This window comes from Biomphalaria glabrata, chromosome 2 (assembly GCF_947242115.1).
Source record: "Biomphalaria glabrata chromosome 2, xgBioGlab47.1, whole genome shotgun sequence".
In the NCBI taxonomy this organism is placed as follows: domain Eukaryota; kingdom Metazoa; phylum Mollusca; class Gastropoda; family Planorbidae; genus Biomphalaria; species Biomphalaria glabrata.
This window is the reverse complement of record NC_074712.1, coordinates 16,252,897-16,278,967: the sequence shown is the minus strand read 5'-3', so window position 1 is coordinate 16,278,967 and position 26,071 is coordinate 16,252,897. Positions and strand designations below refer to the sequence as shown.

General features: G+C 33.5%; 1 protein-coding gene across 1 annotated transcript in view; it reads right to left on the bottom strand.

Moving 5' to 3' along the window:
• LOC106074673 (uncharacterized) overlaps positions 1–26,071 on the bottom strand; it is a 114,459-nt gene that overhangs the window by 47,222 nt on the left and 41,166 nt on the right. Inside the window, exons 12-29 of the mRNA XM_056019387.1 lie at positions 25,904–26,057; positions 25,380–25,595; positions 25,122–25,295; positions 24,345–24,527; positions 23,697–23,882; positions 22,909–23,037; positions 21,909–22,100; positions 21,018–21,209; positions 20,389–20,592; positions 17,098–17,301; positions 16,709–16,897; positions 16,062–16,292; positions 15,676–15,915; positions 12,539–12,739; positions 10,738–10,937; positions 9,383–9,605; positions 7,662–7,811; positions 468–611 (exon numbers count right to left, since the gene is read on the bottom strand). Of these exons, the coding sequence (XP_055875362.1) occupies positions 468–611; positions 7,662–7,811; positions 9,383–9,605; positions 10,738–10,937; positions 12,539–12,739; positions 15,676–15,915; positions 16,062–16,292; positions 16,709–16,897; positions 17,098–17,301; positions 20,389–20,592; positions 21,018–21,209; positions 21,909–22,100; positions 22,909–23,037; positions 23,697–23,882; positions 24,345–24,527; positions 25,122–25,295; positions 25,380–25,595; positions 25,904–26,057 (3,412 nt within the window). The remainder of the gene's footprint in view (positions 1–467; positions 612–7,661; positions 7,812–9,382; positions 9,606–10,737; positions 10,938–12,538; positions 12,740–15,675; positions 15,916–16,061; positions 16,293–16,708; positions 16,898–17,097; positions 17,302–20,388; positions 20,593–21,017; positions 21,210–21,908; positions 22,101–22,908; positions 23,038–23,696; positions 23,883–24,344; positions 24,528–25,121; positions 25,296–25,379; positions 25,596–25,903; positions 26,058–26,071) is intronic.

Here is a 26,071-nt window from a genome sequence, read left to right as displayed (position 1 = left end):
CATTTTTGTAATTAATACAGACAAACTAAACTTCACTAGGTAAAATATTGTTGAATTTTTCTACATTTTGAGGTGTAATACATTTAGAGAACAAAACAAGTATATGACATATAAATTATTTTCTTATCTCAAATTCAATAAAACAATTTGAAAGAATAAGAAAAAACATTATAAAAAATTTAATATGCATATTTTCAAAGTTTACATAAAAAGTTAATTGGCATGACTAATAAATGAGTTATTTACTTTTTATTAACACTACAGAGTCAAAATATAAATCAAGGACTTAGAATATCACATGGGGTAAGGAAAAGGTAAAATTAAACATATTTTTTAATTGAATTTAAACTATTTTGGATAATAGTACATATGAATTAGATGTTTTTATATTGTCTATTTTTAAAGTGGATAATAATATTTTATGCTTCAATCCTGCTGTTAATTTATTATTTAGTAACTTAAATTACCTGAACACATAAATTTGTTCTGCGTAGCTGTTGTGCAGTTCAAACATTCTGTACGATTATCAGAACTGTATGTATTGGCTGGACATTGTTTACAATTGTCAGTTACATATCCAGTGGAACTTGTGAACCCATCAGGACAAAGTTCTTATACAATGTATTTAATAATAATAGTTATAAATCAAGCTAACTATGGAGATATTTCCAACAAATTAAATAATTATATATTATATATTTATATATTATTACTAGTTTCAAAGATTGTCATGGCCAGGGGTGTCAATGGGGTTAAGCTCCCATTGTCTATAAAATACTCCTAATGGCATGCGTCTCAAATAGCCTCTGATAACTAAGTCCAGCACCTGGCCTGCTCGTGTGGCTTAGATATTAAGCCCAGCGAAACTGCTCTTACTAACAGGTGATGGGGTGAAGGCGGATACCTGGCGCCACAAAACCGGGAGCTTCCGGCAGATGGAGCTCGTCAGCCTAGTAAGGCAGTTCATCTAGGAGAGGGGTACTCTGACTTCAAACCCCCGCTGCCTTGCGGTACTGAGGCTTCAGGAGACAACCTCGAGGAGAAATCAGGAGTGAAGCCCCTTAGGCGTTGGGAGTATCAGCTATGAAATTCCCTCCGGCAGCTTCTGCAACTGAGTTGGTGCCAAATGTAACGTGATGCGTTCCTTTGGATCACATCAGCAAGGTCGAGAGAGGGATCATGACGCATGGGCCACCCATGACCCCTTTATCCAAGGCCCAGGAATGCGCCCCGGAGAGGAAACTCTGGTGCTGCTGCAACACGGCAGACAACAGTTACGGGTTATAAGTCCAACTTGATTGGCGTAATGTATGGACGCCACGGGTTGTCTCTGACGGTGGGAGAGGTCTTCGCGCCTCACTGATCAGCTACCGCCCGCCTCAACCTGGGCAGCTCCCAGTCAGTTAGGTGCTGATCCGCCACAGCCTGCCTGCTCTAATGGGTGCTTAGAGCTTAGTTTAAAACGACAAGTAGGCTGGAAACTTGCACCAAGCAACAAAAGAAGAAAAATTAAACTGAAAAAGAAAATCCCTGACATGCGACTGGCCACTTGGAATGTCAGGACAATGTGTCCTGGTCTCACTGATGATCTTAGGCAGATCGACGACGCAAGGAAGACGGCAGTCATAAACAACGAACTAAAAAGGCTACATATTGACATTGCAGCCCTGCAAGAAACCCGACTGGCCGAAAACGGCATGCTCCGCGAGACTGACTACACTTTCTTTTGGAAAGGGAAAGCACAGGATGAGACTGGAATACATGGTGTGGGCTTTGCTGTCAAGAACAGTCTTCTTCCCATGATAGTCCCTCCAGTTGGTGGCTCAGAACGGCTACTAAGCATAAGTATGATGACAGCATCTGGAAAAGTCACTCTAATTAGTGCCTATGCCCCCACACTATGCTCGCTTCAGGAGGACAAAGACAAGTTCTATGAAGACCTCAAAGAAGCCATTGCAAACATTCCTCAAAAAGAACATATGATCCTTCTAGGTGACTGAGATGCCAGAGTAGGATCAGATCACACTACCTGGACAGACTGCCTTGGGCTTTTTGGAATTGGAAAGATGAATGAGAACGGACAAAGACTGCTTGAATTCTGCACATACCATAAGCTCTGCATTACCAACACATACTTCAGAACAAAACCACAGCACTGTGTCTCATGGAGGCACCCTAGGTCTGGGCACTGGCACCAGCTGGATATGATACTGACACGAAAAAAGGACATTGGAAATATACTGCTGACACGTAGCTACCAAAGCGCGGATTGTGATACTGATCATACTTTAGTGTCCTGCCGGACAAGACTGCTGCCAACTAAGATCCACACATCACAGGGAAAAAGAAAATCACGCCTGAATACCACTAGCACAAAAAATCCTGATCTTTGCACCGAATTTGAGAACAAATTAGAGGAAGCTTTTAAAAACTTATCTGTGACCTCAGGTAGAAAAAAGCTGGATGTTTATGCGTGATACAATCTACCAAACATCATCACTGGTCTTTGGAAACAAAACCAAGAAAAGCGAAGACTGGTTTGAAGCTAGTCTACCAGAAATGGAAACTGCCACTACGAACAAGAGAGCAGCCATGCTAATCTACAAGAAGGATCCCACCCCAAGCAACTTAAAAAGGCTCAGAGCTGCACGTAACAATTCCCAAAGAGTAGTGAGACAGTGTGCTAACAAATACTGGCAGGAGCTATGCGAAGATATTCAATCTTGTGCCGACATAAGACGACTATATGAGGGCATGAGAAAAGCCTTTGGACCTCACACCAGCAAGTGTGCTCTGCTCAAGTCAAAAGATGGCTCAATCATCAGCGATCGTGCGCTGCAAATGGAACAATGGGTAGAACACTATGCAGAACTCTACCAGATTGAAAACGCCATCTCACCAAATGCTGTTTCCAACTTCCCATCACTTCCAGTTTTGACGGAATTAGACGAAACGCCCTCAGTAAAGGAGCTGAGCATAGCCATTGACATGCTTGCACATGGGAAAACACCCGGAGGAGATGGCATTCCTGCTGAAGTCATTCAGGCTGGAAAACATGCCCTAATCAAACCACTCCATGAACTGCTAAGCTTGTGCTGGGAACAAGGAATGGTCCCCCAGGAATTGAAAGACTCCAACATAGTTACAATTTATAAAAATAAAGGCGACCGCTCTGATTGTAACAATTACAGAGGCATCTCACTGCTTAGCATAGTCGGAAAGGCTTTTGCTAGAGTATTACTAAAGCGATTACAGATCTTGGCAGATCATGTTTATCCAGAGTCACAGTGTGGCTTTAGGGCAGGTAGATCTACAACAGATATGATTTTCTCTCTGCGGCAGCTACAGGAGAAGAGCAGAGAACAAAAGCAGACCCTCTTCATAGCATTTATTGATTTGACCAAGGCTTTGACCTTGTTAGCAGAAGCGGTCTGTTTGCTGTACTAGAGAGAATCGGCTGCCCAAATAAGTTAAGAAAACTAGTGTCAGCTTTTCACGAAAATATGCAGGGCACTGTTCAGTTTGAAAGTTCTTCCTCCAGGCCATTCTCCATTAAGAGCGGTGTAAAACAAGGATGTGTACTGGCCCCTACACTATTTGGCATCTTCTTCTCAGTCGTACTAACCAGTGCTTTTAAATCCCTGGAAGACGGAATATATAAGGGAGCTGCTGTTTGCCGATGACGCGGCACTCGTATCTCACTCACAAGGAGGTCTACAGAAGCTAGTGAATGCCTTAGCAGCTGCTTGTCAAGAGTTTAGCCTTACTATAAGTCTCTCCAAGACCGAAATCCTGGCACAAGACGTCGCAGAAATACCTATAATACAAATTGGGAACCACAACCTTTCAGTGGTGCAGGAATTTACCTACTTAGGTTCAACATTTGTCAGTAACCTAGACTTAGACATCGAGCTGACAAAAAGGATAGGAAAAGCTACTACAGCATTGGCAAAACTCTCCAAGCGCGTCTGGGAAAATGGTAAATTGACCACAGCGACCAAAATCCTAGTCTACAACGCCTGTGTTGTGAGCACTCTCCTTTATGGCAGTGAAAGCTGGTCAACATACATGTACCAAGAGCACAGATTGAATAGTTTCCACTTGCACTGCCTGAGACGCATAATGGGCATCTCTTGGAGGGACCATGTCTCCAATCAGGAAGTTTTGAGATTGGCCAATATGAACAGCATGTATGCTCTCCTGACACAAAGAAGATTACGCTGGCTCGGACATGTCACCCGCATGCCAGATGGTAGAATCTCGAAAGATATCTTATATGCTGAGCTTGTGGAAGGAGTCAGACCCAAGGGCCGCCCAAGACTAACATAGAGATGTCTGCAAGCGAGGCATCAGCCAAAGTATGTGGGAAAACATAGCCAAAGACCGGAGACAGACTGTGCGTGCTGGGACAACCCTTGCTGAGAACAAAAGAATTGAAGCGGCCTTAATCAAGAGGGAAAAAAAGAAAGCTGCCCTATCCGCTAGCCCTGAATCAGAGGCATACACAAATACGAATTGTGGCAAAAGTCTGCCGTTCTAGAATTGGCTTGATTAGCCACACCAGATTCTGCCCTGTCTCAAGATTAAGCCAAAACCAGTGACTCATTTGGGCGCATCCATTGCCTTTCGAGACAAAAGGAGCCATATATATAATTACTATATATTTTTTAGAACTACTTAGAACTGATATTTAAATTAACAATCACCAGTGAATGCAAACTAACAATACAGTTTGTTGGTTATTTGCTGCTTCAAAAAGACATGTAAAATTGTTTTATTTCTTAATAGATCAAGCTAAACTAGTAAACTTGGAAGGTAAATTAATTTACATGGATATATATGGCCTCTTTCAGTCACCAAACGACTATGGATCATCTCATGGGCATTAGCTGTGGTCAGAAGGATGTCACCCACAAATCAGTTCCACCTGTCCACGCATCTGATTTATCCAAAGAAATGACAAGTGTTGATACAGTTTGGGGTCAGTGGCATCATAGGCTCTGCTGGGATGTAGCACTAGGTGCTGTAAACTGCCTATGGGTCACAAGCTCCTGATTTTTCCTTAAGGTTGAGTTCCGAAGCCTTTCCATGATTGGCTATAGCCACAAGGCACCAGAGGCATGAATTCAGTTTTCCTTCTCCATGACTAAGGAGCCCCTTCATCCCCTAGCTTCCTGATTTAAGTTGCCAGTTACTCGCCTTTGCCCCTTCTAATGTGTGAAAACAGTTCTGCCAGACTCAATATCTGAGCCACATGTGAAGGTAACTAATCTTACTCTGGAATAAATGTAACCTAACACAACTACACCAAGCTGCATTAAACTTTCAACAAACATTCTTATTAGAAAAAGACATTAACCATCCAGTCGATGACCTCTGGAATTTCATTAAAAATCATTTTAAAAGCATTATAGAAAATCATATACCAACTAAATACACATCAAACAAAATAAATAAATGCTGGTTTAATAATTGACTAAAGAAGCTTTGTAAACAGAAGGAAAACCTATATAGAAAATTTAAAGAAACTAATGCAGAAAGAGTTTACAAAAAGTATATAAAAATTAAACACTTAACCCAAAAAGTAAGCAGACAGCTGCAGAGTGAATACATAAACAATGTAATATCTAAAGATAACAACAAAAACCTATTGTCATACATTAAGTCTAAGAAAATGGAAACAACAGGCATAGCGCCATTAAAAGATGAACATAACATAATACATAATGATAATGAAACTAAAGCAAACATCCTAAACAAATACTTTGCATCAGCATTCTCAGCCCCAGGAGACAAAGACATATTACTGAATTTGAACCAAGTAGACAACATAAAAGATATAGTAGTACAAGAAAATGGAATTCAAAAACTATTAGCCAACACCAAACCAAATAAAGCTTCTGGACCTGATGGTATTCCAGCTAGATTACTCAAAGAACTAAGCAATGAGCTAGCCCCAGTGTTCAAAATACTCTTTCAGGCTTCACTTAACCAGGGCAGAGTACCAAAGGACTGGAAAGAAGCTAATATCACCCCCCTATTTAAAAAAGGAGAAAAATCTGACCCAGGAAACTACAGACCAGTATCACTTACCAGCATCACATGTAAAATCCTAGAACACATAATATGTAGCAACATCATAAACCACTTAGACAAACATAATGTCCTCACACCATACCAACATGGCTTTAGGAAATATAGATCATGTGAAACACAACTAATAGGACTAATTGATGATTTTTCAAAAGGTTTAGATAATAGTGAACAAATAGATGCTATCTTACTAGATTTTTCTAAGGCTTTTGACAAAGTTCACCACCATAGTTTGCTTAAAAAATTAAAATATTTCGGCATTAATGGTCCACTGCATCAGTGGATTAAAGATTTTCTGATAGGTAGAGAACAAACTTTAATAATAAATGGCTCTAAATCAACACCGATAACAGTAAACTCAGGTGTACCTCAAGGAACAGTCTTGGGTCCACTACTATTTTTAATTTACATAAATGATTTACCAAATTGCATTAGTTCAGGAACAAAAGTCAGATTATTTGCAGACGATTGCATAATATATAGAACAATAAAAACAACACAAGACACAGATATTTTACAAAGAGAATTAGATGAATTACAGAAATGGGAATCAAATTGGAGCATGTCTTTCCACCCAGAAAAATGTCAGTTGTTAAGAGTAACAAAAAAACTAAAACAAATTTATCTTATTCATGGCAAACCAGTAACACAGACTAAAAACGCAAAATACCTAGGTGTTATAATAAATGAAAAACTGTCATGGAATCCACATATTGATGAAACTACAAAAAAATCAAACAAAGCATTAGGATTTATTAAAAGAAATTTCTATAAATCAAATAAGAACATAAAACTAAAATGTTATTTAACCTTGGTTAGGCCAATAATAGAATATGCATCCTCTGTTTGGGACCCCTCAACTCAAGAAAACATTAAGAAACTAGAACAGACACAAAATAGAGCAGTGCGATTCATAACAAACGAATATTCACATTTGACTAGAGTAACACCTTTAGTAAAATCACTAAATTTAGAAAGCCTTCAGGACAGAAGGCTCAAAAGTAAAGTAGCAATAATACATAAAACACTGAACCATAATCTTCAAATACAAAAACAAAATTTAATAAAATACTCTGAAAGACACAAAGATAAAGGCACATTCCTCATCCCATATGCTAGGACAAATTTGTACAAATACTCCTTCTTCCCTAGTGCTATTAGAGCATGGAATGGGTTGCCTGAGCTAGCCAGGAAAACCAGTGACTTGGCAGAATTTAAGTCATTGGTTAATATGCATGACTAAATGCATGACGCGTAGGACGTAATCATCTTCTTTTTTGAAGTAACGTCTGTATTATATAAGATAAGATAAGGTAAGGAGTTGGGCTGGTTGTCAGAGGCTATTTGAGAGGCATGCTATAAGGAAGCATTTTATAGGTAGTGGATGGCTTATATCCATAACCACTTCTGGCAATGACAACCTTGGATAATAAGCTAAGTAACTAAAGTAATGAACTAAATTAAAGACTTTTAAACTTTTTAAAAACATTATTAATACAAGACTTTTAACCATTATAAGACAAAAATTTTTAGTTTGAATGACCTTTAATATGCATATGAATACTAACCTAAACAGTGTTTTGCACTTGTCCTAGGTGCATATGATTTATTACTAGAACAATTGTTGCACAGAGTTTTACCCACAGAGTCTTGATAAGTGCCATCAGGGCATTCTGTACAGTTACCATTATTTAAATAATAACCAGGTCCACAATACACTGTAATGGATATATTTTTAGAAAAAAAAAAATTGCAATACTCTACAAGTAAAACTGCTTATATTTCATGAATAATTAATTATGCTGTCACAAATAGGGAATACAAGAAACAAAGAGACAGCAAGACCAAAAGAATGTAGTTAGACATATAAGAGGACAAAACTCTAATTATTTTGAGATTGGAGAACCACTTAATAATTGGATTCCTTAGTCACAGATTAACAAAGATGACTTTGCTAATTTATACTTATTCAATTTAAAAATGTTATTTGTGAACCATCAGGGAAATGGCTACTCCACAAGTTGTGAATTACACCTTAAGACATAAAGAAAACAAGGTTACAAAGACAGTTTATGTGGAAACACAAACTCAAAATCAGCCCCCAAAGTGGTCCATCCAGGCAGGTAAAAAGGAAGATTTCAATATTTTCAGAAAGAACATCAGAATGAAATTCTATCAAAGACAAATGACAGAGAAGAATGGAGAAAGAAGGTTGACGGATCTTGTGTGGTGCCCCAGTGGTCCACAGACCAAAGGATAGGTGAAAGTGAATGTGAAGATGTGAACCTGGCCTAACTAATGTCTTATAATGAATATATAATTTCTCTAGTTGTTTTGTAAAGGGACAATCTTTTATTCCTTAAGAAAAAAACATTTCCGTAAAAAAAAATTCCTTTAGTTCAGTGTTCTATTGTCCTTCGGTACTGCTGCAGTTCACGAGATAATATGAAAAACTACTTATTAATTGTTGTTTTAAATTATGACCAACTTATATGTATACTAAATAGATTTTTTCTCTTAAAAAAAAGTAAACATTTTTTTTTGTAAATGTAATGTTAGTATATTAGAACTTACTTAACTTACAATACAAATGTAAAAGAAAATATTTTTTGACAAAAAATCTAAAATAAATGTGTTAAAAAATATGGTAAATTGTTATCTCCCCTACTAAAGAGCCTCCAGTGTTTGTTACTATTATTAGTGAATAGTTGTAAAAGTGGTGTATTTTTATGAAAAAACTGCTTGCATAAGAGATTTAAAAAATTACATTTTTCCACTTTCAGAAAAGAAAAAAGTGGCCGTTGCATCAGAACTTTGAATGGTCTAAAATATTATGATGTCAGATTTTCACTATCTTTTCTAGTTTACAAGATCTAAATGGGATGGACGGACAGACATACAGATCGAAGGACAGACATTCCACACAAAACTAATAGCATCTTTTCCCCTTTCGGGGGCCGCTAACAACCCCATATTGAAAAAAAGATGAGGAATAAGCATTAAATAAGAATATCAGCCAAAGCATAAATGAAGAATATTAAAAACAGCTATCATGACTTCTGAAGTGTTGAAAATGTTTTTAGAAAAAGAAATTGCATAACCAAGCTTTGGAAAATGAACTTAAAACTAACACAATCAGATAAATTTTAAATTTATCGGCTTATTGACTAGCTCAATAGTGAATTTTATATACACCACTTTTACAACTATTCATTAAATTTCAGTGTAGGTCTCAAGGTAAAATTAAATAAATGTGTCCTTCACACAATTCAAACAAAAATGTGCTTACAGCAAAATGTTTCATTAAGAATTTGTTGCCCACTCTCACAAAATAACTTTCCTGGTGTAACAGTTGATTTGCTGACTTTCCATGGAGATAGACATCTATCCGAAGGATTAGGAAAGGTTGGACCAAAATACCCCAACACATTTGCAAACTCTGATGCACAATTTTGCAAAATGGTTTCATGTGTTCCATTAGCCATAACAAGCAGCTGAAAGTTACTTCTTATCTAGAAATAGATAGAAATATGTGTTAATGTTATTTACAGCACATAAAAAACTTTTTTAAACAATGTTTTCTTACCTTGCCTATATTACCACCTTCTAATAATGCACTCAAATAAGATTTAGGTGTACACAAAAAGTCATAACCCTACTACCTGGGTTAAAGAAACCTCAGATTTAGACCTGTTTGCAAAAGAGATACATATTTAAGCACCAAGCATTAATGATCCTTCTGCATAGCAAGGTAATATACAGAAAGTGGCAGAAAGAGTTGAACAAAATCACCAGTGTAGAAGGTGACAAAGAGTTGAACATTAAAGTGCAAAACAGGGAAACAGGGAGGGAAGTTTGAGAATCTGAAAGAGTTCAGGTAAAATAAAAAAAATAATCTTATTAAAGTTTACTTTTATGCAGAGTTTACTTAATGCTGTAGAGATGACTCAGCATATTAAGCAGAAAAAGTATAATTTAAAAACTTAAATCTAATTTTGCATTGTATGAGCCAAACTGTGAATGATTGCAGCCACCCAGCCAGTGTCACTCTTTCTCAGTCTTTGTACCCCACACACCTATTAGGGTCTATGTATTTATATAGTTCCTCCTTCGTGATCATGAGCACATTTCTCATATCCTATGAACTAGAAGATGACTGTAAAGTCCAATCCTCATTTTAAAAAAGCCAGCCACATAAGTAGCATGGGTAGTTTTGGTCAGTTACAAATAGGCCTGCTTCTTCTCTCAGCTTTTTGTTGGTTTGGCACTCTTTCACGCTGGCCACTGTTCTTGCTTCATATCTCCTGACTCCAAGCTTCACAGATTCACGCCAAGGGAGCTAGTGCTTCCCAACCATGAATGTCAATTTCACACTCCTTGAAGGAGCTTTATAGCGCTTGTATTGACAACCCCCCCCCCCCCCTAAAACTTTTATCACATGACTGATGCAGACTTATTGATATAATTACATTTAAAGATTTTTTTTTAAATAGTATTTTTTAAGTTTTTTTTATTTTTATTTTTAAAATAAAGAGGAAGAAGGCACAAAATGACAATGAAATGAACTAGAATCAAACAGAATTCCATTTATCAGTTTAAATTATCTTGGTTTCACAATACATTAACATATAATATTTTACATACTTTATCAGGGCCTATTTCACTGCTTGTAATGTGCTTAACACTATACTCTGATAGGTTGCAAGCATTTAGGTTGTAGATTAGATTAGTGAGATTGTTTTCATGAGATGGAAAGCACATTTCCATGCTTTCATTTTGAGGTATAATTCCATTAGTGCTATATACAGCATTGATGGTGTAATAAAACATTGTGTTAGTCATTTCTGAAAAAGAAATTGATAAAATATCAAAATTGGTAATTTTGTAAGCTACCCCTGGGATATGTCTGTCTTTCAGTCTGTCATGTTTATAAGCTTTAGAGTTTGCAAAATGTTATGGCACAATTAGGAATTAATTGTTTTAGAAATAGTTGAAGTTTTTACTTAGTGACAATGATGTGACTATTAAAACAAGGATAAGGTTTTGGAGTCAGAACAAAATAGAAGTCGACATAAACAGATGGTCTTCATGTCATTGTAGAAATAAGTTCTCCCTCCCTCCCTCCCTCCCTCTCTCTCTCTCTCTCTCTCTCTCTCGAGTCAGTCATGTTGAGGCCTTTCCCATGCAAACCCTAACCCTAACCCCTCCCTCCCTCCCTGGGGGTCTGGGAGAGCGCTGTAAACCCCAGTGGGATTCGGAGCCAAAAGCGTTTTCTTGCATTCTTCATTGCAGAAATGCATTCTCCTGATATCTAAATCTTTTTATTCATTAGTGGGGTTCAGGGTGAAGCCCCAATGCAAAAAGCGTTTTCTTGCATTCTTCACTGCAGAAATGCATTCTCCTGACATCTACAGCTTATTATTCATCAGTGAGGATCGGGGCAAAGCCCCGACGCCAAAAGCGTTTTTTTGCATTCTTCACTGCAGAAACGCATTCTCCTACAGCTTTTATTTTTCATTTGTAAGGATCTGGGCGAAGGCCAGATGCCAAAAGCGTTTTCTTGCATTCTTCACTGAAGAAACGCATTCTCCTGACCTAAAGCTCATTATTCATCCTATTATAAAAGACCTTTTGAATAATGTTGAAAAATATTCTAATATGAATTTATAGGTCCTTAATACATTGCTAATAAAACCGATATGTTTCTTGAAAAGATAAAATACCCCACATATTTCGATTAAGGCTTTGAGGATTGCCGCCATAAAAAAATTATTTGATAAATAATATTGAATAAAATTCAAGTATAAATTGTGAGTTATAGTCCCAAATTTATTTAACTAGAAAAATATCAGATTGAGTAAAGGTTGGAAGAAAAGCGACTAGGAAAAGATTATATGGGTTTAGAACTCATCACTTGTTTTAGTTTCCTCTTGAGACAGGGCAGAATCTGGTGTGACTAATCTAGCCAATTCTGGAAGTTTGACACATTTCATGAATGTGAATGCATCTGTCTTAGGGCTATCTGATATGGAAGCCTTCTTTTTCTTAATCTTGACTAATGATGCTTCATTTATTTTCTCTCAGCGAGGTTCATATCAGCATGCATGTCTCCATGCTGTCCCACATATTTTCATTTATGCATGTCTGATCAAAATACATGTATCAAGAGCATACATTAAATAGTTTCCACGTGCACTGCCTGAAACGAGTCATCTCGTGGAGGGATCATGTCTCCAATCATGATGTTTTGAAATCGGCTAATATGCACAGTATCTTGACACAGAGGAGACTATGCTGGCTCGGGTATGTCACCTGCATGCTAGATGGAAGGATCCCTAAAGACATCCTTTACGCTTAGATTGCGGAGGGCCGCCCAAGACTAACCTATAGAGATGACCGCAAGTGAGATATATTTATACTATTAAACTTAATTAGCAATACTCACTGAGACAAGGCAGGAGCGGAATTTTAGTTGACCAATTGCCATTTTTACATTCATATGTTTTGAAAGTTGTAAGATCTTGATAATGATAGCCTTGATAACAATGTGCTTGGCATGTCATGCTTGCTTTTGTCCCATTACACTCTTTAATTAGTACATTGGTCAGTGGTTCCTGTGTCAAAGTCTCATTATAACATGAGTGAGCTGAGGAAAAAGGAATTAAATTAAGATGTATTCATGCCTGATCTGTGTTTTCTAAGCATAAGAATTCATTACATTCAAATGAATTGAAATACAATTAAAAAAAAATGTAAGTTTTAAATACTCTCTCTCTCTCTTTGTGGCATTTTACATCTCAAGAAACAATCTTTTCTCTTTGCAACTTCTTGTGTGACTAATTTGGGGCCTACAAGTAACTATAATATCCATTTCCTACAAACAAAATGATAAAGATGATACAGAGATCTAAGCACCACTAAATAAAACAATATATAACAATAAAAACAACAAAAGATACTGAAATTTTACAAAAAGAATTAAAAGAATTACAGAAATAGGAATCAATTTGGAGCATGTCTTTCCTTCCAGAAAAATGACAGTTATTAAGAGTAAAAAAAACCCTCTAAAACAAATAGACATAACCATTGGAATTCATGGTAAACCAATCACACAGACTAAGAACTAAAAATATCTAGGTGTTATAATAAATGAAATGTTATCAAAGAATCCCCATATTAATGAAATTATTAAAAAATCAAGCAAAACATTAGGGTTTATTAAAAGAAATTTTTACAACTAAAACAAGAACATAAAACTCGAACGCTATTTAACTTTAATTAGGCCAATATTAGAATATGCATCCTCTGTTTGGGATTCGTCAACTCAAGAAAACATAAAGAAACTAGCACAAATACAAAAAAAGCAGTGAGATTTATAACAATTATTTCTTTTACCTGACAACACAAGAATCAATTTAAAAAAAATAACCAAATAGTTAATTAACTATGGGTAATTAATTATATTGTTTGGTTTATCGAACAAGGGAATGAAATTATACTTCACTGAAGAGGTGGTATCAGTTGAAGCTTTTGTTTTTTTTTTTAATTTTTTTTTTCTTGTTTATATTTTCTTTTTATACCTTTCCATCTAAGTTTAACTATAAAGAATCTGAAAACAGAAGCATAATTAATTTTTTGTATTTAATAAATACATCAGGCTATTTTCTATTTAGTTACAGACAAATGGAAAGTTGTAAGTGTTCCCAATGGTCTGGGAAGATCCATTTGAAATATATTTTCCATTATTGATGTCAAGAAGAAACATTAGAAAGAGCTAGATTATGTAGTCATTTAATATGAAAAATATGAGTGCCAATATTTTCATCCTGCAGCAAAAATGTCTTGATATAGATGACATTTAATCAACATTTCAAAGAAAAGTGAGAGTTTGTTTTTAATAAAGACTTCAGATTGCTTTAAGGCATGTGAATATGTGAGTATTTATTTGTGATATATGACTATTTTGGAGTGTCAGAGTATTTTAGAGTGAAATTTTAAGATTATTTATTTTGGTTGAGAAGTCCTGTGAGCTTATGACCAGTTGTTTATATCTATGGAATTTTATTTTAAATAAACAGGGACTCTGTTAAGTCTTATTTTGTATACATTAGTATAATTATATACCTAGATGTTATATTTAATAACTAATATAATAACTAATAATATTAGTAAGGACCAATATACCAGTACAAGAACATGCCAGGACACCTTAAAACACTGAACTGTTGATCTTAATAACCTGACTATAGCTAAGATCGCATGGGAACTCTTTATTAACAATAGGTCGAATGCGGACTGTCATTGACGATACATTTCATAAGACTAGTTTTTGGTATACCTGGTAATAGGTGACAGTAAAAGATCAAATTAAAATGTAAAGATCAAATTAAAATGTAAAGATCAAATTAAAATGTAAAGATCAAATTAAAATGTAAAGATCAAATTAAAATGTAAAGATCAAATTAAAATGTAAAGATCAAATTAAAATGTAACATTGATGCTTTCTTTAGAAGCAATCACATCCTTTTTTATCAATAATGAAGAGGATATACTATGTCATTCATAATGATGTAAACTGTATGGACATAAAACCTTGCAAGCAAGATGAAGTTGATAGTAAAAATAAATTTTTAGTATGGTATTTTAGCATTTTAAAAAGACTAATAAACATAAACTGTTTTTTTACACTTTTTAAATTTTCATTACTGAAATTTTCTAACAAAGAGGGCATGTTTTCAGGAGACTAAATCAAGCTTTTTGGAGGAACGTGATAGTAAAATTGTTTTTTTTATAGGACTTTTAGGTATTTAGATGCTTACTATATCAAGAGGCCCAAACAAGACTCTGGCCCCAAAACCCTCCTATAGAACAAAAACTATATGAAGAACTACCTGATCTGGAAACCACTGCACAGTTCATCTCAGATATAGGATTACTGATCTGAACTCTCCGACATGTAAAATGAGAACGAAGAAGAAGGTATTTAGATCTAAATGTGACAGAAAAAGAAAAAACAATCTGTCATCTGTCTAAAAATGTTGCTAAAATTTAAAAACTTCAAGATCACATGTGTTGTCACAGGTTACCTAGGGTCCTTGTAATCTGTCAAAACCTAGAATGCAGTTGCTTTTGTTAATACTAACAAGAGTTAAGAGTTAAGAAGAAAAAAAAATACCATTCCAGTTTGGTAATGTATCAAATGACAGTAAGTGATCCCAAATTCTCAGAAAACAATTTAAATAAGAAAAGAATTAAAGAAAGAAAGCTACTTATGTTACTTGTATCTACATATACACCAACAAACAAACAAAAATTTTTTCTCTGCCTCCCTAAGTCACTGCTATGGCATCCACCTAGTTTTTTTATATGTATGTGCTCCGCTTTTGTATCTTAAAGCAATCTAAAAATCTGGTGTCGTAAAGACAATTGTGGGCAATCGCTTAATAAATTTAAATTAGGTGTTGAATTAAAAGTAGTTTGTTGAAAGGAAACAAAGAAATTAGCAAGAAATATTTCTTTTGATAACAAATCAGTTTATATTATGTAAAGTTTGGGTTAAAATGTGAAAAAATCTATTCTTACTTGTTGGCCGAATCAAAAAAGAACATTCTTGAGTGTAGCCATTGTCTTTCTTTATATTAACTGTTACATTGTAGATGTTTCCATGTGTTACATTCAGCTGAGATGGAGTGAAGGTAACATTTCCATCAGATGAATGATTAATATGAAGCTTGAAGTCGTCTTCTGTGAAAACTTTAGACAGCTTATCCCCCATATCATAATCAATTGTTCCAGGGCATTTAATCCAAGGCCTTGTTTGATCTTTTTTTTTTTTTTAAAAAAAAAGGTTAAATTTATTTTTGTAAAAGTCATAGTGCATACCTAGGTTCAGTAATGTATTATCCAGCATCATGTTCTTACATTTTAATTAAGATTTTTTTTCTTTAATATTTGTCAATTTGTCTTACCTTTTAAAATAACATCACATGAAAAAGACTTATTATTATTAGCAAAGTCAAAGACTCTAAATATGAGAGTCATATTTTTAGATACAACAGAGACACCAGAAGGAGGTCCAGATTCCAAAGTCAGACATGCATACCCAGAGTTGTCTGACTTGTTTGGTAGGGTATAAATCAAAGTATCATAAAGATTAAACACTGGCATCTTTGGGCAGGTGATATTAGGTTGCTCAGCATCTAAACAAAGTGTAAATACACAACATAAAAGTGAAACATAAAATTTTAGAAAAGTAATTGTAAATAACTAAAAGTAACTACTTTTAGGAACAATACATTTAGTCAAATATTCATAACATGTTTTATAAATAACCTAAGTTTATCTATTTTACTTAATTAGGGATATTTATTGTGGAGAAAATGAACTGGGTTGAAAATATATAAAATAAGATTTTGCCTTTTATAAACTTAACCATGGATTATCAAATGATTATGCTTTACTAGAAAATAAACTATATTTTTTTCAATGGGCCTATATGTTTTTCTATAAAGCATGAAAAAATTATTTTATAAAAGCCATTAAAGTTAAGTCTTTGTACTGGAAGCAAAATAACAATTGAAGACAGCTTAATATTAAAAAAAAAATAGAAAAATACCTTCACAAAGGGGTGCTTCCCCACTCCAGTAAGCTGTTCCATTACTAAACAGACAGTGTAGTGTATCATTAGTTTTAGTCTTATATCCAGGCCTTGTACATTTGTAATGAACTGATTGACCTACTTCATAGCTATACTGAACATTTTGCTCAGTGCCAGCAAAAATATTTGGAGCACTGCAGGATGAACCTTAGATATAAAAGTCTGCTATGTATCTAATAAATTCTCTACAAGATATTAAGAAAAAAAATTAGAAAGGAGATAACATGAGATAATGTGATATTAAAAGGAAATGCACATTTAGTTCTAATGTTAAGTTTACAATTTACAAATTAAAGAAAATAATGAAAATTTGATAGTGCCATGATTTTAAAGTTTTAATTGCAAACCTTGACAAGTCAAAGAATTCAACCCCCAGTGTCCATTTCTCTGGCACATGACAGTAGCATTTCCTAAAGATGAATTGCCCTTCACTGTATATCCTTTATCAGAATTACATTCAAACTCAAAGAAACTTCCATAGGTTGTATCATTAATTACTTTTGAAACCACTCCAGGTATTTGTGTCCAAGGAATATCACCACAGTTGACAGCTGTTTATAATAAGATCACAATAAACAATTGATAATTATAATTATTATTTATACTTATAAGTATAGTGATAAAATAAAACATAAAGAAATGTAATTAATTTCTTACTACTTTTACATTCTAGTCAATCAAATAGTTTTTCTAGAAAAAAAGTATACATAAATTGTATTGTTGATGGTTGGTAGTTGAGTGGAGATGTTTTTTTTATCAAGTTGTGAGTCTGTTTAAAGTGTTTACTTGAAATATTACTTGTAGTCGCAAGTTCTTAAGTACAACAAGTACCAATAGAACAAACTGAAATAAAATTAATTAATTAATCCGACCTTTTTTTTAGAAATACAACACTTATTTAAACAATAAGGGCACCGTCTAAGTTGTCAGCTAAAGAAAACAGGTCTTTCTAAGCGTTAGTACAAGAGGTCTTTGTCCATTAGTCTGCCTCTAACCAACTTCCGTTCAAAGTTTTTAATGTACTATCACGGAGGAGGCATGGTGGCTGAGTGATAAGTGTCGTGCGTATCTAGAGTTGCTTCTTGCTGAGTGTTTTCTTTTGTGCACCATAATGGTTTGTGCGTTCCTAAGGACGCACTTTGTTGATGTCATTTGTTTCTTTTGCCTCATTTGTGGTTGTGCTGATGGCAGGTCTTTTGTTGAAGTTGTTTTCTTTGGTGTTGTTTTCCACAGTATTGGGTAGGTTACTTTATTTTACTTTATTCTTCATGGAGGTGTAGCTCTAAATTCGTTGGTCCTATAATCTTGTGAATGGCAATCTTAAGGAATGGTTATTTTTCTTGTTTAGGGATGCAGGCTTGGGACTCTGTTGGAGTCAAGTCTGATTGTATGGCTTGGTTATTGCCTCCATGATTTTAGGTTGTGGGCTTCAAGTTGTGACACTGAGATGACATGTATTTGAGGTTCAGTAAGTCATAGTTTTAACTCAATGAGTGCGGGGCGTCTTTCCCAGAGACGGTCTGACTACCCTAAATGCACGGGACGTCTCTGGGAAAGATGCTTGTACCCTAAGTTAGTTTAATTGCATTTTTTAATCTAAATTTTTAACTAACAATGCTAGAACTATTTTCTCTCTATAAAAGAGTTCTTCATCCTCTGTTTACATAGCAATAACAAGCTTTTAGCCTTATTTAGACTTTGTTTGAAATTTTTTTTTTTACAATTTTTTATTTGTAAAAAATGTAGCCATGGCTACAGTTGTCCAAGACACACCCACAATGTTTACTACTGAAGAAACTTTATAATTATTCAATAATTTATCACAAATAAATAGTGATTTTGATCGAGATTAGTGTACTAATTTATTAGAATCTAGATTTGTATTTATTATTTATATTATAGATGTCTATCTATAATATTTAGATCTAGAACTAGTATTGTCATAAGGCTAGGTGTAAAGTGTGGATCGAGATTGACTAGACCTAAGCTCTTCTCTCTAGATATAAGCCTAGAACAAATAAAAAGAACAGAAATAGTAGATCTTCATCCAATAATCATCCACTGTGGGCATTTTTTGCCCATTTTAGATTTTTTTTTGTGTATTGTTTATCTGCAAAAATCAACGTCATGGCTAGGCTAGTCCAAGACACACCCACAATGTTTACTAGAGAAGAGAAGAAACTTTATAATATTTCTTAGAATTTCTATAATAGTGATATAAGTGATAATGAAGATTTAGATAGATACAGTAGGTCTAGATTTAGCAACAGACTTGGATATTATTAGTATTTACTATTTAGATCCAGATCTAGTATTGTTCAAGGATGGCCAAGGCTAGGTCTGGAATGTATATCAAGATGGACTAGATCTAAGCTTTTATCTCTACATCTAGCTAGATCTCTGGATATATAATATAGTATATAATTGAAAACAACAGAAATGGTAGATCTACAACCACTAATTATCCATGCTAGGCATTTTTTGCTTATTATTTTGTTAGCTTTTTTTAAGTGTATTGTTTATTTGTAAAAATCATCATCGCCAAGGCTTTATTTGTTCATATTGCACTCTGACTTGTAAGTAAAATAAATACTGGTAAATAAAAGTGAAATAAAAAATTATTCTACATTCATTATTTATCACAAATGAACAGTAATAATGAAAATCTAGGTCTAGATCTTAGGTAAACTGAATTAGAATTGGTATTGTCCTTCATCTATTTCGAGATCTACGCTTGGATCTCTTGCTAGCCTATATCTTGCACTGGTTTGGTATTAGAATCAAAGATGTCTTAGGCAATTAAAAGTAAGAGACATATAGATCTAAATCCCATTGATTCACATGTACTTTATAATATTTCAGTACATTTGATTGTAAGTATTCTAATATGCTGTTTCAACAGTAATGCAAAGATGAAAATCTAGATTTAGGTCTCACAAGTACTAAGGCTGGCATCCATTTTTTTGTTATAATGTCATATTATTTAGATTATAATTTGTATCTTATATTTAAATGAAAAGTTGTTTACATTTTCAAACTCTCCATTCGTTTACCTTTAATTTGATACCAAAAATGTTACTATAGCATCATTGGTACTTGAATTACAAATTTTTGTTTTAGTCATATTAGGAAGAAAAAAAAGTTTTTCTAAAAAAGTAGCATTTTTATGACAAAATAACACCGCACTCAATGAGTTAAAGGCCATTACTCTTTGTTTTGGTTTACACTGTCGACCTGGGAGTTCGAGGAACTTATGTCTACCCCTAAAGCACGAGCTGGAAAAACCCACCCATGACAATAAGGAGTCCACCCAGCTCTTATGGGTACCTGACATTAGTTAGGGAAAAGTAAAGGCGGTTGGTTGTTGTGCTTGCCACATGACACCCTCGTTAACCATGGGCCACCGAAACAGATGACCTTTACATTATCTGCCCTATATACCACAAGGTCTGAAAGGGGAACTTTACTTTTCTTTTACATTACTAATGAAATACCCAATTAAACCCAACTTCTACATGCCCTACTATTGAGTCATTACAGTATATATTAGAAATATATGATGATTTAGTATATATGAAAAAATGAGTACATTTTAATGTTTCTAAAATGTTTACATAATGTAAAATTGGAATATTTACCAAAACAGTGAGGATTATCTCCCTGTAAACTGAAAGTCCCTTTACTGTTTGGAGCACAGTGTAAAGTTTTAGTTATAGAGGCACAGTTCTCACACTGTTGCTCACACACAATTGTCAGGGATTCTCCAGCTTTTATAAAACTTGAATTGGGTGGGTCACGGCTCAACTCTAACTGACTTTTTGGTGGTAATGGACACTCAATCACTATAGTATTTAAATTTAAAAAACAATATTTGGTTTGTTACACCATTGGTAGGCTACAGCTTTTACAACATAAATTTACATGTTCTAGAAAAGTAAAAAATATATAGTCCCATATGAACTGTACTTTAGAGCATGTAATTATCTTAGATAACTAACCATTAAAAAAATATTTGAATTTCATTTTTATGAAAATTATAGTTGAAAAATTGAATTGTTAAAACTGTGAGTTACTTTTCAATCAATTTTTAGGTAGTCTCTAAATTAGTAAATTAGTTTAACAATCTTCTTATATGGATAAATTTTTAAAAACCTAATTTATTTGTCACACGATGTATGTCACTTCCATATATATGTGAAGTTTAAAATAGCTTTCACAATTTTAAAACATATTTCTAATGGTAAGTGAACAATGGAAAAAGCAATACCTATGCATGCGGGAGGTATATTTGTATCTCCAAAACTCCAGCTTCCATTGCTGTTGCAATAGGCCAGGGGTGAGCCATTCAGTTGAAAACCAAAGTCACAAACAATCTTTATTGTGTCTTTGTACAAGAATCTGTCTTTTTTGGACAGAACTGTGCCATTCATAATAAGTGGCAGTGGTTCACATGTTTTAGCTGTTGTAGTAAGACAGACATCTATATTTAATTATCTCATAATTCAATTTTTAAAAATACAATGTTGCATGAATTCACTAGAAGCTGATGACCAACAGCAATGAGTAGGCCAACAATAAATGAGTATCAAACTTATAAATGTAATAAACTACAAGACACATTCATTACAATAATAATCTAATAATAATAATGCATTATCCAAACCCTAATTAAATACACAATACTAATTGAAAAGCTAACATTATCGAAACAACAAATCCTAACACTTCATTGTAATTCTAAACCTAACTCAGTTACTAACTGTAAACATCAAATCACACATCAACATTTATTAGAAAATGTACCATCTCTAAAGAAATCTCAAAACTCTCTATTAGTTAGCACAGACATTGTAATTACTTATACGAAAGTTCACATCGATGAATAAAGCCTTCTGAAAGATAAATATTGATCTAAAGTGAATGGGAAATATAAAATATTGATTCATTCAGTTAACATTCAATTTCATACAATTGTGTTGTTGTAGTGAAAGATATTTTCGTGAAAGAAGGGAACTAAGAAAACAAAGATTAATTGACAAAAAGTTAATAAAGGGGGACCAAACATTGTGAAATTATTACTGCCATGTGCGCCATTAAATGTAAAGCCCTTGATTATAATAAGTTGAAAAATCTAATTATATAAATCTATTTAACTTACGGACACATGTATGATTGATGTGATAGACATGTCCTGGTTTTGTTCCATCTTCTCCAGCTGGCAAAATAAATCCATTTGTATTGTTAGCAGTGTACAGATTAAACCCATCATCACAGGAACAGTTATAAGATCCATCAAGATTGGTACATTGCTGATGACAAATTGGTGTATTGCTGCGACATTCATCTAAATCTATAAATAGGATGTAGGTTTATTAGATGGTAACAAATTTACATGAAATTCTTTACACTTCAGATATATATATATAATATTTGAAAATGAGCATAACCTATCAAGTAACCAACAATTAATCAGCAATAAATCAATATGCAATATGAGTGGTTAATAGGTGAGTAAGAAAGCATTCTTCTCCTCAAACAAAGATCTCAAACCAGATTCCTGTGTAACAATGATTTTTAAATTCAGATTTTCAAAAGTTGTCTCAAACAATGAAGGAGGTGCAGTGTCTGAGTGGCAAAGCACTTGGCTTCCTAATAGGGAGTGTTAAAAATCCTGGTGAAGACTGGGATTTTTAATTTCAGGATCTTTGGGCTCCTCAGAGTCCACCCAGCTCTAATGGGTACCTGACATTAGTTGGGGAAATGCAAAAGTAGTTGGTCATTGTGCTGGACATATGACACCCTTGTTAACTGTGGGCCGCAGAAACAGACAACCTTTACATCATCAGTCCTATAGATTAAAGGTTTTGAAAGCGGAAATTTAGCTCAAACAATGAAGCTCTTCAGAATGTCTGAATTTGATGGGGAAAGTAAAAGTAGTGGGTTGTTTTGGTGGCCACATAAAACTAATGATTTCCCACATGAAAAAGTGAACTACATTATCTAAACTTGGTTTTAAACTTTACTTTTCAATTTACACTCAAAAAGATGTCATAAAAGTCTTAAAAGTTAGAACACTAAAGAATTCCAACAATTTTTTTTTTAAACCTAAGAATCCATTGAGATTTAGTGAGACACACAATAAGTAATAAATAGCATACCTAAACACTGTGAATCAGTAAGATTGTAACCATCTTTGCAAACACAATTATAAGATCCAAAGATATTCTGACATCTAAAATTTGATTTATTAGTACACAGAAATGATAACTCAGCACATTCATCCATGTCTGTGGAAACAAAAATATTTATTTTTACTTGCAACATAAATGTCATGTACCAATGTATTATTGACCTAATCTAAGAGGGACTCAGGAACTCACTTTTAAAATATAATGTTATACTAATTTAACTACAAAACAATTATCTCAAGATACAAAAAAAGTGATGAAATGTGGTTCTTTGATATTTAGGATTACAATATAAACATGCATGATGTTATTTAATTTAAATCTTTAATGCAACAAATCAACTTCAATAAAACAAGATTACACAAATTATGAAAGATTTGAAAGTCATTTTATCTGTGCGAATAAACAACGTGTGATAAATTTGAGAACCTAAAAGAAAAATGTTATCATTAATGACAAGAATCTAGTTAAAAAGTGCCTTATAGGTCAGTCACCTGTTGAAAATTAAAAACAAAATAGCAAAAATTGGGTTACGAGGAGAAAAAATGTGATATTATCTTGTCAATATCAAGGGTAGTAATAAATTATTTAAAACAATATTCCTAGACATCCAAATTATTTACTGTAACAATTACTTCACTACAAAACAACTATAAATATTATCCTTAAAAAAAACTACATGGCCACAGCTAATGTTTAAAAAATTATGCTTTATAGATTTGATGATTCTTTAAAATTTAATTTTTTTGATTTCCTACCGATGCAAGAGTCTTCAAAGTTGAGTTTCCTGTCTTCATTACACTTAAGTTCAGCCTCTGTGGTATTAGTCCTATTATTTTTAAATCCATCATAACAGTGTAGTCTAACACTTTCATTATACTCAATAGTCCAATTAGAGGTTGAGTAATATCCAAACTGTACAAGTGGTAAGCTGCAAGTGAGCTCTAGATAAAAAAAAAGCATTACAAAAAATATATTGAGCTTTAAACCGAAAAAAATGAGTACCACAACCGTAATGATTATAATAATTGTAAATAAAATATTTTTTAGCCAAAACTCTTTTTTTTAAATATGAATGCCCTGTTTCATTTTAAAAAATTAATAAAGAGAGGTGAAGAGTCACAAAAGATATTCAATTAATTAAGAAAAGGACACAAAATTTGATAAAAATATGACATTAAGAAAGGAGTTCAAGATTTTAAAAAAATGATTTTAGTTTAATTTGATTAAAATTAGGATAACTTTAAATTTCAAAAAAAAAAAAAAATGAAATATTTTAACTTGTAGCACCATAAATTAAACTCATACTTTGAAAATATGCAGAAGTAAGACAAGCTCATAATTACATATGGACGATACCTTTTTTTTTTAACCACAAAATACAAGGGAGGTAAATAGAGACATACTTTTACAAAAAGGTGCTGAATGACTCCAAGTCTTGTCATGAAGACAAACAATCTGTTCTGAGCCAATTAAATCAAATCCAGGATTACAAAAATATTTGACTATAGTTCCGTGTGAGCTGTTAAAGCCAATGGTAAAGTTGTAAGATCCATTTGATATTTCTGTTACTTTTTCACAATCTTCAGCTATCAGATAAACAAAAGGATATAAGATTTTACAGTCTATTGTTGTTGTTTGTTATAGAAGAGAGTTATATTAGTAAAATACAATAAATTACAAAATGCTGGTAAATTTTATTTTATTTTTTTTTCCCAATAAATTTCATTGAATTTTATTATTGGATATATACCAAATTTTTTTAATAGTATTGTGACCTTGGAAGGGCAAGAAAGTATTTTGTAATATCAAAATTATTTACATCAAAAAACAATGTCAAGCAGAAGAATCATCTCTCATCTTCTGAGATCACAAAGTTAGCATAGAAATAAAAAGGGGGTACAAATTTATTATAAAATTTGATTAAAAATAAAAAAAGTTTTATTAATGAAAATGCCAACTACCTCTGGGCCTTGATATTTTATTTTGTTCACTTATTACTCAATAGAATTTTATGCACACAACTGTTATGGTATTTTTTAAAAATACTAGATATTTTTAATAACAAAATAATAATGAATGTAAGTCCTCTTCATTCAAAGCTACAAAACTTCTAACAATGTCCTGAAACATTTGATCTTCAATAGCATTAATCTGAATGTTACAAAAATGTCATTATTTACCAAAACATGAGCCTGCTGGTGACCACTGTCCATCATGCTGACATGTTGAGGTATTGGTACCATTCATCACAAAGCCATCAAAACACTTGTACACCACTGTAGCATTGTATGTGACATTATCAAGAGATTCAAAGTAGCCATTTTTCATAGCTGGTGGTATTCCACAATACACAACTGAAATCAATCTTTCACATTTAGTTAACATAAAGTTAAAATAAAACAATAACAAAAAATTAAATTTAAATGTTAGATACCGACCTTGACATTTAGGATATCTCTTATAACTTTCAGACCCCCAATTCCATACTCCACCCTCTAGGCACACAGCTTTCAATGTAGCAGTATAATTATATTCTTCTTGTTGAAAAGCAAAACCAGGACTGCATGATATGTTAACAGTGTACCTTGCTCCTGCTAATCTGTTCATATCTTCTATAATCAACACATCTGTTAAGTCTGAAATATCTTTGCAATCTACAAAATAATAATCAATGTATAGAATAGCCACAGAATTTTAAATGTAGAAGAAAAAAGAATTCATTTAATGAAATACACCGCCAAATAATTAGTTGCTCAATCCAAAAAATCTTAGGTAAATATTTTGTTTAATCGTTGTTAATCTGGATATTTTCTGATTACTAGTAATACTGATGAAAATATTTTCAATCAGCAGAAAAGAAATCTATTTAGCAGAGACAGTAGCTAAAATGATCATTTTGAGTAAAGTTTACATAAACTGAAATGTTAACTGATAAAGCTAATCAATAAGAAATTACAATTACCTGCAGATATATCGACTTTAAATATGCTTGGTGTTGCTAACCTGGAGTCGTAATGGAAAGTCACACCTTTATTGAGATTGAATAAAGAAATAGCTCCATTTGCAGAAGCTGATAAGTTGACTAATGTTTTGTCATCCTCTGTCCCATTGTAAAGCTAAAAAAGAGAAT